The sequence below is a fragment of the Equus asinus genome, chromosome 17 (genome assembly GCF_041296235.1).
Source record: "Equus asinus isolate D_3611 breed Donkey chromosome 17, EquAss-T2T_v2, whole genome shotgun sequence".
NCBI classification, from domain to species: domain Eukaryota; kingdom Metazoa; phylum Chordata; class Mammalia; order Perissodactyla; family Equidae; genus Equus; species Equus asinus.
In genome coordinates this window covers 25,074,613-25,091,899 of record NC_091806.1, presented here as the reverse complement: position 1 = coordinate 25,091,899, position 17,287 = coordinate 25,074,613, and the positions used below count along the sequence as shown (strand labels likewise).

General features: G+C 34.7%; 1 protein-coding gene across 1 annotated transcript; it reads right to left on the bottom strand.

The window, feature by feature from the left end:
* Positions 1-15,724: 15,724 nt before the first annotated feature.
* Positions 15,725-16,663, bottom strand: LOC139040579 (olfactory receptor 5W2-like). Its single transcript, XM_070487335.1, has one exon. It carries the CDS (start codon positions 16,661-16,663, stop codon positions 15,725-15,727), a length of 939 nt encoding a protein of 312 aa, XP_070343436.1.
* Between the last annotated feature and the right edge of the window lie 624 nt (positions 16,664-17,287).

Below are 17,287 nucleotides of genomic sequence, written 5' to 3'. Positions count from 1 at the left end.
TTCAACACTTGATTCCTCATTTTCACAAAAAACGTATTTTCCCCTATAATCTTTAAATTTGTTTGTTTAGAAGCTTACCTGAAATGAGAAAGTCTTTGTGTATTATCTCAGTTACATGAACAATAGACAGATTGCATTTTATTTCTACCTAGTGACTTTTGAGACTTAAATCTGTAAAACATTTGCCTTCACTCTTCTGTGTTATGTGAAGGTGATTAATTAGATTTCTATTTCTGTATTTTCCCCTGTGAATCCTGCAACAAATTTAGCAAAGGTTGAACTTTCAATTCTTCACTCATCGCCAAATTGATCAACGATAGAAACTTACTAGAATTTATTTTAAAGTTATGCTCATGGCTACATAAATCTATAACCTACTCTAGTGAAATCAGATGTCTAATAAAATTCAAATAGATCCTCTGCATGATTTTCAACTCATTTTCACTGTTCATTCTGTTTCTTCCATTTCTGAAACACTCTCCTTTACCTCCCATTTAGAAATGTGGTAATCTTACTGCTATTTTCATTAGTTCTTGTCTGATTTCCTTCCCCCAACTACATGTCAATCACCCTCATTTTAATGATTTTATGACTATATGACATCCACACACCTCTTTATTGAATATGTTTTTTATCTATTCACTTATATCTTTCTCCATTCCCACATCTCTAACACAGGGACTTCTGTGGAGTGATGACTCAGTACACGAGTGTTGTTAAATATTTTCTTATTGTGAACCTGGTGGATGTTCAAAAAAGAGTAGAAATAAATTTGAGAGCTTCTTCTACTAATATAGTTCATATGTACAAGGATGATTCTTTTTAAAAAAAATGTTTTGTGACAAAACTTTCAAAAAATAATCCAAGTTATATTTATTTCCAAAAATACTTGTGTGTGCTGTTATCCATAGTACTATTTTTTTTCAAAGATTGGCACCTGGGCTAACAACTGTTGACAATGTTTTTTTCTTTTTTTCTGCTTTATCTCCCCCAAACACCCTCCCCCTCCCATACACAGTTGTATATCTTAGTTGCACATCCTTCTAGTTGTGGGATGTGGGACACCACCTCAATGTGGCCTGACGAGCGGTGCCATGTCCGCGCCCAGGATCCGAACCCTGGGCCGCTGCAGCGGAGCACCAAACTTAACCACTCAGCCACGGAGCTGGTCCCTCATGGTACTAATTTTAAAGTTACTGGAAGAGTGAAAGTTGTGTTTTCCAAAATCCCTCACCTACAGCTACCTCCCTGAACCTTGGTCAAACATGTTGTTCCCTTTCATTGAACTCTTTCATTGGGACACAGAGACAAATACTGCATTCCAATTTTCTGACCATAAAATGTCTTTACCCTGCCTTCTATAAATGCACTTGTTAAGTACTTCCTCATTCAGCACTGGATTTATGAGGGCAAACGTTATGAATTCAATATAGTTCCTTACGGAGATCTTAACAAATGCTTTGTTTTTTTCACGTATTATTTAATTTAACTCATCATCATGTTTGTCATCATATATGTCAAACATTATCTTATGTTTCCTGAGTGTCTCTAACAACCTCATTATATAGATTCCAAAAGTGTGGTACTCAAGTAATCAGTAAATTTCTGGAGTTTCACAGGCAATACGTTTGTTGGACTCCAAAGCACTTTCTCCTAGTAGGTTCCTGACTACACTGTAATGAAAACAATATTTTTTAAGAAGAAGTACCTATTGACTACTCTGGTGAAATGTTATAGTGTGTTTATATTAAATTTGCAAAAACTGTGATCTACAGATTCTTAGATTTCTAAGAGAACTGACAGGTCATCCAATGCCTACTTCTCAACCAAGGCAAGATTCTGCCACTAATGGAGGCAGAGGGAAACAATAGAAAGGGCTTCTAGATTGAATATAATCTGTTTTATTTATCTTAGCCATGTAATAGTAATTCATTATTATTAATGTTGGTGTTCAGTGGGTTGCTGTATTACAGAAATAAGGGAGCACATAGAAAACGAGTACTATGGTACCCCTGAAATTATGCAATGTGGGAACCTTGGAGGATACTCTGCATTGGCTATGTTTTGAGTGACATTTTATATCTGAATCTGTAGAATGCTGACAAGCACAAATTTCTATGCATTCATTGGGGTCTACTGTTGATTGTAACATACAATAATGTATTCTTGCTGTACATTCTGCTTCATTGTAGTTAATTTGTTTATTTAAAACAAGTCAAGTCGATGCAAAATTTGTGTATGTAAAACATAATTTATGAAGTGATAGGAGTAAATCAGTATATGTGCATGAATTTTACAGGTATTTTTTTCCCTTCTGAATCTTCACTAAGAACTAGTCAAGGACATAGTCTTTTTCCATTGTTCCTATAAATCCAGACCACATCATAGTTTAAAACCTTTAAAATAGAGTATTCTTGATTTGGGGAAAATAGCTCTTAGTGATACCTTTCAATGCTTTTTCATTTTTTATTGCTACTTTTTGAATGATGATACCAATACAGATATACTAAATTTACTACCCTAGGAAGTACTGTTGAGGCCAAGTTCAAACTAAGAAATTGTAATAATTTGCACGCCCTGAAGCAAACTGAAGATGCTGATGCATTTGTGTAATCCAAGAGCGTTACTACCATTATCTACTTCTCTGGATCATATTTGAAGACGTAGGAATTTTCCTTGATCACTTCATTCTGATTCCTTTCCAAACTCATTTTTTCATCACGTTCTTCTCTGTCACAAGTGATGGCAAGTCTTTTCAGGTCACACTCTGGTTAGACAGAACATAAATTTAACTTCCTAAACTTGACAGTTCCTGCATAGCGTTTAGTCTAATTTCCATTAAAACCTGAGCCTTATGGACTACATTATTACTAAAAATTGTTTTGATTTAAGAAGTTTTGCTAACCAGCTTTGCACCAGTATTGAGCTAATTGCTTGTATCATTATACATAGACCCTAATCTGTCATCATTGGTTACACTTATGGTTAGGGATGCCAATGCCTGGTCAGAAATAAGGAACTCTAATGAAGGAATAGACCTATAATATGGACTCATTATGTGCAGACATTGATGATATTTTATCTGAATTATAATATTTGCCACCGATTGGTGGTGAGTATTCTATGAGACATATGAATTAGAGAAAGAGAGAGTTAAGGGAATAGTGAGGATTGAGTTAGATAAGGCAAATTAGATTAAAGTAGTTCAATACTATCTTTCCTTGACTTTCTATAGAAAAACAGGACAGAAATCTCTTGCAGGTCATTAACACAAGCCCTTAGTTGAAACTTGAATTCCCCAGTGTCTCCACTAAGTGATTATTCATTCAGTGCTTTCACAAACTTAGGTACAGGGATCTCACAAATTATACAGATCTCATTAATTTCATTTTTAGGCTCTCTTTTATTGAGCTTAAAATGCTTCATTTAATAGACATCATTTTCTTCTCTTTAGTTTACACATTAAACTTAGATTTGCTTATAGGAGTCAAAATGCAGATGAAATTTGATTTTAAATGCATTACAGTTGTCTTATGGGAGAGCAAAGTGCTAACTAGATGACATCCTTATACCTCTGAGAGTGACACAAAACTTTGCTTGGGCTTCATTCTGATTCAATCTCATTCCTACCACATTGCTGTTCAAGGTAGTGCATAATTCATAGGTAATATGTCAAAAAGAGCATGGGTTGATTGAGGAGATATTATAATTGAAAGAAGCATCCATCATTGTTTTTCTCTAGCTCTATACTTCCCCCTACCAGGTCTAAGAACCCCATAAAGACTATCACCCTGGAAAGCAGAGGAGTCTTATTTTCCTACTTGGACTTTACTGTCCCTCTGAAATTTTTTCACTGAAAGGTATTTTACAAGGTCACCTACATAGCCTTAGATATTGAATGACTTTCAGCTTTTGTAATTGTAGCAAGCATAAGAGTGCCCTTGAATCTTGTATGGTCCTTCAGATGCATGTCTTTGTCCTGTTTCTAAACAAGCTGCTTCTAGTGATTTGCTTATCACCAAACTAGAGCAGACTGATATGAAATAATTAAATATCTTGTAAATACTCAGATAAGAGCTCTTTGTTTAAATTATTTTCCAAATAATTTATTTGCATGTTTCTAAATTTCCATTACCTTTAGCATCCTCAACCACTTTATGTACTTACATATAAGATACAAAAAAATGAATTCAAGTCACACACTAGAACCTCAGTGATTATTTTTTGGTTTCATATGAATAAATATTCAATAAAAATTAACTTTTTTTGGTATCTTTCTTTTTCCTTTCTTTCTTTACCAAGATGCTATGCTGCTGCTTGGATAAAGTGATAAAATGCACAGTCCTTAAACTCAGAGTGTTCATAAACACATATTAAAGGTAAGGATTTAGAAAAAAGAGTCAAAGATTTACTAATTTTTTTTGAAGAGCAGGGTGGTCTGTGAAACAAACTTGAGTGCTGGAGGGAAGGAAAGCCCCCTGGAGGAAGTGACTGGGTTGTGAATTACAGCTCTATAGCCTACCACTCTGGTTTTCTTTAAATTCCAAATAAATGATATGGTTCTGCCCACCTAAGAGCCCCTCTAATTGCTGATCCATCTGCCTAGAATGCTTTCTCTACCTACTTGCATCTTTCAGTTAATTCCTGCTTATCTTTTAGATCCCAGATTAATTGTTTCCATTTTCAGGAAGGACATTTTAACTTCCTTCATTATATTACAACGTGCTTTGGGTTTATAATGCTCAGTCTTTTTACATTATGGCATAATTCTAGTTTATTATAGATACAGTCATGCACTACGTAACAATGTTTCAGTTAATGATGGACTACATATATGATGATGGTCCCATAAGATTAGTACCATATAGCCCAGTTGTGTAGTTGGCTATACCATCTAGGTTTATGTAAAAACACTCTATGATGTTCACCCAATGACCAAATCGACTAATGATGCATTTCTAAGAAGGTATCCAAATGGTTAATAATGGTTATAAGTGATTATAACTTTAATCTGAATAATTATTTAACTACTATTTTGTCACTTTCATTAAATGATGACTCATTAGTGTAAAAACTGTTAGATTCACCATGAAATACAAAGCACATAAACACACAACATATACTTAGAATACATTCAATAACTTTTAGAAAATCAAATAATTCACAAATGAAACATTGAAAGAATAAAAATTGGCCAACATAAGAGTTCAGAACTTTTCCACAATTAGGCAGTACCAAATATAAATTCAAGATACAAAATGAAGCATCGCATACTTAGGGAATGACAAATTTTTGTACGTCTGGAAGATAGTATAAATACTTATTGGATCGTGACACATTAGGCAAAATAATTTTGATTTTCATGTATTATAGTGTAATTTTTGGAGAAAATATTTACATTTAACTTTTCAATGGAACCACTTTTTATGTTTAAATTTTGTTCAGAGCCTCTTTTACATCCTTGTTGTGTAGACTATAAAACAGAGGGGTTAACATAAGAATCTCAAGAGCATGAATCAATGAGTTCATTTTATCTTGATCTACAGAGTAAGAAGAACTTGGCTGGGAATACATGAAGAGCAGAGTTCCCTGACAAATTGTCACTGCAGTTAAGTGGGACGTACAAGTGGAGAAAGCTTTAAACTTCCCTTCAGCAGAGTGGATCTTTATCACTACAATGATGATATACAAAAAGACAAAAAAAAAAAGCCCCGAAACAGTAATCAGTTCAATGAAGTAAAAACTGGTGAATATACTAACTCATTGACCTGTGTATCTGAGCAAGAGAGCAATAGGAGAGGAGGGACAACAAAGAAGAAATGGTTAACATCATTTCACCCACAGAAACATAAGTGGAATGTTAATATTGTATTTATTGAAGCATCCATAATTCCCACCATGTAAACCCCAGCTATAAACAGAGAGCACACTCTGCTGGACATGTTGACCGTTTAGAGCAAGGAGTTGCTAATGGCCTCAAATTGATCAAAGGCTATCACTGCCAGCGGTAGATACTCAGAATCTGCAAAGGTACAGAAGATCAAGAATTGCTGAGTACAGCCATAGAAGGGAATTGACTTCTTGGCAATAAAGCTTACAAGTATCCTGGGTGCAATCACTGTAGAATAGTGTAAGTTACTGAAGGAAAGTTGGGTGAGGAGAAGAAATACATTGATGTGTGAAGCTGGGATTCCATTCTAATTAAAATAGTATTCCCGAGCTTTGCAACAAGATTAATGAGATCAACAACTAGGAACATGGTAAATAGGGTCACTTTGATTCCAGGGGTACTGTTAATTCCCACATAAGCAAATCCAATCAAGGAGGAGAAATTTCCTCTGTTTCTTTTTGTCTTTTCAAAATTTATGAGAAAATGAACAAGAAAATGACAGATATATTTTAACTTTTCTGGGCATCCACAAAATATTGGTGGGTTAGAACACAATTTCTTTCTATAATTATCTTTTAGTGCTCAGAAAATTACTCAGCCATGTATCCCGTCTTTAAAGAGACATTACTCTCTATTTGATAATAACAAGAAGAATAAAAATTGGAATAGACATGGAAAAACTTCTATCTAATCTACACGTCATTCATGATGTATCTGGTTTTATATAAGTTTTATATCTCTGAGTTTTAACTTATTATCTCTGGCAATAGATTTGGATGAATTGATATCTCATTGTATAATCAAAATATTATGGAAGAGACAACAATGTTGTTAGAGAGAACACACTGTAAGATGTAGGACTAAGCATTTCCTAAGTTGGAAATATTCACGTGGACACAAAAAAATTACTACCATTGTTATGTTCCTCAAAAAATATGATTGGTTTAAAAGACTTTGTGTTAGTGCTAGAAATAATGACCATCACTAATAATAATGAAAATGTTTATGTTATTGGTCTTAGTCGAAGCTGTCTTTAGTATTTGGTGAGACATGAAATAAATATTAAACCTTTCCTCCAGAAATTTATTATTGTTTTATCCCATTCCTCATCACCTATTTGTGGAGTGGGCCTGATGCCAAAGGATGAGTCTCTTGAGGAGTTCAAAGAAAAGTGCTGAAAAGAAGTGAAAACAAAAGAATTTAACATACACATTTGCATCTCCTTGTTTTTAAAAGGACTTTTACATTAAAAATGCAAATAGGATGAGGGATAATAAATGTTTCTGAGATATATAGGCTTCTCTTCCTTGTGGTTGTGTACATGTGTGACGGCATCATGTGTTTTCATGTATTATATGTCTCTGTTGAATATATGAGAATAGGAATGTCAGTGGTGGATTTTTTTTAGACTTAAGTAAATATGGCATGTGGTTCATGTGGAGTTGAGCTTGTAGAAAGATATTTGTAATGTCATACTTAAATTATTTATGAAATAAAACATAAGAAACTTAAATTTGGGGGCTGGTCCGGTGGCACTGCAGTTAAGTGGGCAGGTTCTGCTTCGGCGGCCTGAGTTTCGCCAGTTAGGATCCCAGGTGTGGACGTGGCACCACTTGACAAGCCATGCTATGGTAGGTGTCCCACATGTAAAAAGTAGAGGAAGATGGGCACTGATGTTAGCTCAGGGCCAGTTTTCCTCAGCAAAAAATACAAGAGGATTGCTAGCAGATGTTAGCTCAGGGCTGACCTTCCTCAAAAAAAAAAAAAAAAGAAAAGAAACAAATTCGTTTATATGCCTCCCCGGTGATAGAAGATACTGCGGTGAACCTAGATTAAAATAAAATCACTAAAATGCTATTTTGTGGATACTAATAATTTCAGTCCATTCAATATAATTTTTTGACCTTAGATTGCTGAGTTTACTAAACTGTGTAATCAAGCATAAAATGAATTACTTACAAATTTTTCGGTTTTTTCCAAATGTAAGCAATCTTCCCCTGTATTTCTTGAATTTGGAGACTCAGGAACCTACTTGAGATGAGCAAATCTTTCTGTACTCACTACTGGTGGCTGAAAAGTAGGCAGATGGCATTTTATTTACCAGGTAGCATTTGGACTTAAATCTCTGGAACTTCCACCGTCAGGCTTCAGTATATGCTAAGATGTGATTAATTATATTTCCTCTCTACATTTTTCCCTGCGAGTTTAGCAATAACTTTAGAAAAACTGAAGCTTATTTCTTCATTATTATCAACATGTTGATCTGACAGGAAGAAAACTGCAAATTAACTTTTGTGTTGAGCTTCACATTTATACTGAATCTGCACCCTCTGTCTCTAGTCAAAGCAGTAATCCAATAAAATACAAAAACATTCCCTACCTAGTAATTTTCATATCCTTTCTATTTTTTATTTTATTTCTTCCATTTCTGAAACATTCTCCTTTACCACCTCATATAGGAATATGACTATTCTTCAATGGTACTATTTTTATTGAGACATAATTTTATATACTGTAAAATTTATCCCTTGCTAGTGTGCACTTCATTTTTTTTTCTATATTTACAAAGTTGTGCAGCTATCACCACTATCTAATTCCAGAACATTTTTCATCACCCCAATAAGTAACTTCTACTCATTAGCACGCACGTCTCCTTGCTGCCTCCTCTAACTCCTGACATCCACTAATCTACTTTCTGACTATGTGCTGTTGCCTATACTAGATATCCCATATCTTGGCACTATACAATATGTGGGGGTTTTGGTGGTGTCGTTGGGCTTCTTTTACTTACCGTAGTGTTTTCAAGGTTCATCCATGTTTGGATATTTCAGAATTTCCTTTTTCATAGCTGAACAATATTTCATTTTAGGGATATAGCACACTACCTGCTCATCAGTTAATGGTCATTTAGGTCCTTTCTACTTTTGGGCTGTTATGAGTAATGATGCTTAAATATTCATGTCAATGGAAATGATAAAGGTCGCTTTCTTCCACAAGCATTGTCTTATTCCGATCCCCAAAGTACATGTTATCCATCAACACTTCATTGGTTTTATGACTCTATCATGTTCTTTACACTTAGTAAACTTTCTTGAATTATGTTAATTTTATTCACATAAAATCTCTATTAAAATTAAGGCTTTATAAATAAGTTCAGTGCTTAGTTTTTTATATTTCCCAAAGTCCCCAGAACAAGAATTTGCAAAGGTAGCTGTTTACTGAATATTGATTATTAAATATTTTGGGTTACTTGAAGTGCAGGGTGGTGTATGAATAGAAATAAACTAGCTTTGGGAAATGTTTCTACTAATGTAGTTCACATATACAAGGATGATTCATTTAAAAAATTTTGCATAGATAATCGTTTTTCCAAGAGTAGAGTTAATTTGCTATTATCTGTACTAGTTCTTTAAGAAATTGAGAATTTTTGTTAATTTGAATTTCGTATACTCTCCAAAAACTCCCCACGAAGTAACAGTGGAATTCTCCACACTTCTTGAACCTTGATTATCCATCTTGGAATCTGGTATGACTGGGCTACTTCCGAAGGCCTCAAAACTAATCCTACTTTCACAAAGACAGTAATGATTGAAATGCCTATCATTCTTCCTTTTATATGTGTGCTGTTCAAGTTCAAGTACTGCTTCATTTGGTGACTTTCTAAGTTGTGCAAAACAAAGAATAAAAAGGTTGCTCATATACTGATGTATTTACTTAAAGTGTTAAAAAACTTTTAATAAAAGAATCTAGAATGAGAAATCTCATAGTTCTACAATGGGCTGATGATTTGGGCAGATTAAAGATGACTACGCACATCTTTACACAGTTTCTTTACAAACACAGTGCCTACATATCCTGTTGAATTTTTGCTGTTCTTTAACTGCTTTGACCAATAGAAATAGGCGGAAGTACTATATGCCACTTCCAAGTCCAGCCTTTAAAATGACAGTCACTAAAAGCCATGAGCTCATGTTGGAAGTCCATCTATCCTTCTGGATAAACCATGTGACAGTCTCTGAGACTACATGGAGAGGGAAGGGGGTCAGCTGAGTTGATCTTTCTAGGCATTCACACCTTGCTGCCAGTTATAATAGACCCTACAGCCAAAGCCCAGCTTTCAACTGAATGCTTCATTTTGACCTGAGTTAACATGAGAACAGAATACTTGCCCAATGATCCTTGTTTTAAGTCAGGTAATGTTTATATAGCAAAAGATAACCAGAATAGCATAGAGAGAATATAACCAGAGAGAAACTTTACTTCAGGAAGCATTTATTTTCACTCTTATGTACTTTTTCATGCATATATCTCTGTGTGCATGTACATATATAGATAGATGTATATTCTGTAAAAAAAAAAAAACTTGTTTCTGGACTCAATTATTTAACTATCTCTTTGTCTTTATTTCATCAGAACACCATCCAAATTCTTTATTTCTAAGTTTCCTTAGCAGAAATAATTGATCTAGATTACCCAAAAGATAATTTCCAGTATTAAAAGCTTAGGAACAAATCTCAAACCCGAAGTATGAGAGGCTATCACATCCAGAAATGAGTACCTAAAATCAAGTCTAAATTGTGCTAATAGTGAGCATAGGTGTGGCTTGCTGGACTACCTGGATTCCTTTAATCATCTTTAGAACTGGAAGATGGAAAAAAAAAATGCACTGATCTTTCACCTGTCTTCATTTTTAAATAATGGTTTACTCACAAGTATTAGAATTAGCATGATTCATCTTATAGTTTTCTCTGTTTAGTGAGGCAAAAACAAGCCATTTTTATAATTAAGAATTGATGATGCATTTAAGATCTCTTAACAATCATTTTACTAACTCTCTACAGAAAATGAGTGATACCACAATAGCAGTTCAGAGACATGTTATATTCACGTAGGAAAATAATAGCTTGTAGAGGAGTTAGAGATAAAGGGTTGTCCTTACAACATCTATTTGTATATAGCATGGCATTTTTATCATTTGTCATTAGAAGAAAAATAATGTCTGTAAGCTACGTTGTTTACCCAACAGGAACAAAATGCATGTATGTACATACATGTATATAACCTATGTACATTTTTGTGGGTATGTGTTTCTATCCGCATGGACACGTGTTGAATTGAGGTGGAAGGAGACTGGGTTGTATTAGTTTTGGTACGATGGTTCTGTATGTAACTGAGAGAATATTACTTCAATTCTGCTTAATAATTAACAGGGGCAATGTTTGCAGCCAGTCCTATATCACACATACACATTAACGAGCACACAGACACACTTATGGAACACTGTATATACATATAGTGTCCCAAGTATGTGTGAGCATGTTTATCTGTAAATTAAAAGTAAACTTTTGCTAAAATGTAGCAGGAAAAAAATCAGTGAAGGACTATATTAATGCTTCTCACTTAAATCAGAGAGAAGCATTCTGAATTCAAATCAAACATCACTTATGGCCATAATTGAATACATAGTGATTACTTTTAAAATTTGTAAACATGCACAAAATACAGTATCACCATAAAACCTCTATTATGACTTCACATTTATATTATAAAAAAATTACATATATTTTTTTAACTGGACAAAAGTCTACTTGAAAAGAAAATGACTAATACTGTGTTTTATTTATTACAACTGAACGCTTGAAGGTTATTAGTGTATGTGTGAAAAGAAAATGAAATGGAAAGTGGCTACATTGCACAATTCCAGGGAGTAAATAGAAAATTAAAAAAAAAATTGTGGCCCCTAAAATTGTGCAACATGACAACCCTCAGGGATATTAGCCATGTTCTGAGCTATATTTATAATGTGACTAAAGTAAGTCCACTTCAATGAATTGATCTCTATGCATTCATTGAATGTCTACCGTTGATTAATACTTCAAGATAATGTGTAATAGTCATGCATATCAGCTGTATTTCTGAGTCCTAATGCAGTTAATTTAATTTCCACTAAGAGAGTAAATACAAAACTTGAAGTGGGGAGAAAGTAAGATGTGTAGAGATGTACTAGTTTATGCTCTAGAGCACTCCAGGTACTTTCCTGTTTATTCAAAACCTCACCTGAAAGTGATTGGAGACACAGAAATTCTTCCGGTTGGTTGTTTCTGTTTGCTTCTTTGTTGTTGTTTTCCCCTCTTGCTTTCTATAAAGCTAAAACTCATCAGGCTAAAATCAGTGAATTTAATACATATTTAAATTTGGGAAATCATTCTTAATGACAATTTTTAATGCCTTTATATATTTCATTGTCAATCTTTACATGATGTTCCCAAAACTAAGACACAAAGTGTTCTCCTGTGGGAGATACTGTTGATACAAAGCTCAAACCATATAACTAATTGCTTATAGTTGTATACCATTTAAACTCAAGAAACTTATGCATTTGTGTTATCCAAGATGTTTACTATCACTGTTTAGTCTGGGTACATATTTCGAGGGTGTAGAATTTCCCTTGGTCCTTTCCTCTGAGTCCTTTCAAATTAATTGTCCGTCAGGTGCTTCCCTGTCTTCAGGGATATGAAAATCCCTCAGGTTATACTTTGTTGAATCAGGATGTAACTAGCTTCTTAAACAGGACTGCTATTCCAGACCATGTAGAGTAAATTTCCTTCAATCTACTCCCTCCCGATGATTTAAACCTAAGTTTTCAGAGCTACATTATTATTGAAAATTGGATTGCTTAATTTAATTTTCAAATGAATCTGTTTCACTAAGAATGGAGTTCTTAAATAATTGAAAAAACATGTCTTTTTGAGACATTTTATACATCAGATACAAATGAGTCAGAAAAATTTATCTATATCTAGTGGTTTCTGGGGGCCCCTGTTGGCTCTAGAACAATGCTATGTAGGCAAGTGTCTACATAGAAGATCACATTCTTCAGAAAATAGTTGTCTGTCCCTGAAACATTGAGTATTATGACAGATTTTATTTCATGATATTGGCAACAAAACATATTAAATTCCCCTGCTGTGGGAGGAAAGACTAGAAGTGCCTATGAATGGATAAAGACATTGTTTTCCTGCAAACAAAGCAGCACTTTTAGTAACATTAAGATTAATTATGTACTGAGATATTCGATGAAATTATGCACTATATTTATTTTACAAATATATGATGAACACTGTCTACATGTAACAGCTAAATTTAAAACAATAAAATCTTGTCATTGCTTACAATCTGATGGTATATCCTTTGTCACTGGGAAATCTATTAAGTAAAGTAAACATATGGAAAGCTTTTATTTTAAAAAGTATATTGCAACTACATTTTCAGAGATGAAAAGATCCCCTTAGCTAAGCAGACCAAAAGAATACATTACTAGCATCTTAGAAACCATCCCTATGACCATTGCAAATAGATGTCAATTATGACATGTTCATTTTCCTGTTTTTGAGGCATATATTAGTAAAATCATACAGCTTTTGCATTTTTTTGTCTTGCTCATTTTACTCAACATTCTGTTTGTGAGATTTCTCCTTGTTTTTACATGTGGAGATACTTCATTTATCCTCACTGCTGGGTAGTTTGCCAGAGGATAAAGTTACCATAAAGTTACTTACCTCATTTGGAACAGGAGTCAGCAAACTACGGTGCATAAAGTTTTTATTGGACTTGGGATATGTTATCTTATTTATATATGGTGGATATTTTTTTCTTTCTGTCATACAAGAAATATTCTGAATGATTATGACAAGGGTTTGTGGCTTGCACTCTCTAAAATATTCACTACTTAGCACTTTTGGGAAAAGTTCGTCAACTCTTGATCTGTTGTGTTGATAAAAATTTGTGTTATTTTCAGTTTTTATGCTGTTGTAAATAAGGCAATAGTGAATATAATCGTACATATCTTGGGTGAACAGATTAATTCATTTCCCTTGGGAATAAAGCTAGGAATGGAGTTTTGAGGTCAAGGACATTTATATGTCTAGATTTAGTAGACACTACCATACAGTTTTTGTTTTGTTTTGTTTGTGAGGAAGGTTAGCCCTGAGCTAACTGCTGCAGATCCTCCTCTTTTTGCTAAGGAAGACTGGCCCTGAGCTAACATTTGTGCCCATCTTCCTCTACTTTATATGTGAGACGCCTACCACAGCATGGAGTTGCAAGTGGTGCCATGTCTGCACCCAGGATCTGAACTGTCTAACCCTGGACTGTCAAAGCGGAAGGTGCGCACTTAACCTCTGTGCCGTCAGGCCGGCCCCCTACCATAGAGTTTTACAAAATAAAATGCCAATTCTCATTTCTACTCAAAATGTGTAAGACTGACAGTCTTTCTACATCTTCATTAATATGTGATATTGCCATTGTTTTTATTTTAAGCAATCTGTGGTTTAGTCACAATACTACATTTAGGTATTTATTTTTATTTCCTTGAATACCAATAAAGTCGGATATCCACTTCTATGTAATGCCTATGAATCTCTGAATTTGAACAACATGCCACTATAAGGGTTATATTTAAGTATTTGATCTTTTGAAATTCATACTATCTGGCTGGATTCATTGTCTCCACTATTTCAGGTTAAAACAGCCTAGATGTGACAAAACTTTTGTATTAAAAAAAGTGATTCATCTTTTTTTCTTTTTTCAAAACGTTTGCAATACTTGGATGGGTTTACACAGCAGTAGATTCATATTTTATAAAGACAGATTGCATCAGCTGGAAAGGACCTTAGAGCTAACCGAGGTGAAGTCCTTCTTTTACATAAGGGTAACATGGGTATAGAAAGAAAGAGTGGCATGTTATATACCACGGTGATTTAGAGTTGCATTGTTAGCTGGTTCATAGCATGTTTCTATAAAAAGACACGTCCAGGGAGGTTAAAAATTGACACCTCTGGCTTTAACACTGGATCTCCTATTTATTGGGTTATTGAACATTATCACTGCTCTAATTCTAACAAATGTAGTTACACAACTTATCCCTACCATATGTCTATCTGTTCTCTCTAGTAGATATATACCCAAACCTACCTTTGCTATGTCATACTTGTGCTTAAGGATTCAGTGGCAAGGATAAAAGGAGTCAAGATATAAAACTTGACCATAATATTAACACAGTACACACAGTGATTTATAGCATTATATTTGGACAATGATATTTGCCATGACTCGTTGGTGGATGTCTGAGAAGGATATGATATGAAAAGACTAATCAGGGAAAGGAATCATTTTGATTAAGCTTTTGCAGAGGACACTCATTTATTTATTCAAAAAATGTTTTTGGACGGAATCCTCTCACCAAGCACAGCAAATTTCAAAATAGAAATATTGGGGAAGAAGACAGACAAGAGCTTTGCATTTAAAGAACTTTGAGTTAGGATAGTAGTCTTTTATTCATTCTTATTTGTTAATTTACTGCTTATACACTTCTAAGTGTTATGATGGAACATTTATAGGGTGACACTAGCACAAAGAAAATATGCAAATAAACCTAATTTAACCCACAAGCACTTCCTTCAAATAAGCAAGTTTATTAAACCCATTGTTTAAAAATGTGCATTGGAATCTAGAAACCTTAGAAGGCAAGTTGAATTGGTATCGGGGGAAGGGCTGCTCTGCCCATGATATCTTACTGGAACATACCTACGAACAGAGAATGGAGGTATAAAAAACCCTTTTAGCAAAATAAGCTGATCCTATTACTACTCTTAACGAGGTTGGAGAGAAAATTAAGATCAATAAGGAAGGCTCCGTACACTCAATTTAGGCACAATGATAAATCATAAATGATATCTAGAATGTGTATTGATGAGACTACAGGAACTCATGGCAAAGTACCTAAACTTAGGTCTCAAAATCTTTAAATAAATACTTTTGGGTGAAAACACAGTTTCACCCAGGAGATAATTTAGTGCTAATTGCTTTTTTCAGGGCACCTTTCACATCCTTATTCCTTAAGCTGTAGATCAGTGGATTTAACATAGGGATGACAACTGTGTAGAAAACGGAGGCCATTTTATCCGTGTCCATAGAGTAACTCGAGCTGGGTCGCAAATACATAAAGAGGAGTGTGCCATGAAATACAGCCACAGCAGTCAGGTGGGAGGCACATGTAGAGAAGGCTTTGTATCTTCCCTCGGCTGAGTTCATTCTAAGGATGGTAGTTATTATGTAGATGTAGGAGAGGAGGACAGTGACAATGCTGCAACCTACGACACAGGTACTGAAAGTGAACAACACTATTTCATTGACGGTTGTATCTGAGGTGGACAGGGCTAGTAAGGGTGGGATATCACAGAAAAAGTGATTGATGATATTGGAATTGCAGAATGACAGCTGAAATATGCAACAGGTGAAGATTGTGGAATCAATCAAACCTTCAATGTACACAATGGACACTAGCTGGGTACAGACTCTCCTGGACATCGCGATTGTATAAAGAAGTGGATTGCAAATAGCTACATAACGGTCATATGCCATGACAGCCAACATAAGACATTCCACATCCGCAAAGACACCCCAAAAATACATCTGGATGGCACAGAAACTATATGGAATCCTCTTTTGCTCAGATAAGAAATCAACCAACATCTTTGGAGAAACAGTGGTGGAGTAGCAGACATCACAGAAAGACAGATTGCTCAAGAAATAATACATGGGTGTGTGGAGACTGGAGTCCATTTTGATCAGCAGGATCATCCCTAGATTGGCAATCACAGTTATGCCATAAACCAGCAGAAAGAGTACAAAGAGACCCTGCTGCACATCCTGCCTGTCAGAAAGTCCTAGGAAAATGAAGTCAGTAATCATGGTGCAGTTCTCAACAACCATCATTCCGGTCTGGAAATCCCTGGTTTTGAAAGAATGAAATAGAAGTGGAGGATAACATCATCTTACTATTTTAATTGTTAAACTGCTGGTCCTTTCTATTTTACACTTATTAGAAAAAGATAAACAATGTTAAGCCTGCTTTAGGGAAACTGACTCTCCCAGAAATATAACCAGTTTAATATAAAATGATAATGACAATATCCCACTTTCATTTGTACAACACTGTACAGAGTTTGTAGTGCACTTTAACCTAAATTAAATCATTCTATTTCCATGTGAACCATGTCATATTTATGATAATCTTTGCTACTTCTGTCTTATAGATAAGAAATTTATGTCCTCAGAGTCAAGGCAATAGTTTTCACAATTAGTTGGCGCAGATAACCCAGATCTTATGACAAGACTGCTCTGTTTTCAATGCTGTTAGTTCCTGTAATAGAGAAGCATAGTTAAGTGAGATGTGTAGGTAATGAATATTTTCCTTTGTTTTTCTGACATCATTCAAAATTGTGGAGCAGCAAAACTATGGATATAACTTGTCCCCATTTCCCCATTAACCCTTCAGCTCATATCTATTCTCAATAAACAAGGAATAGGAGAGTCTGAGTTTCAGGACCCTCTGAA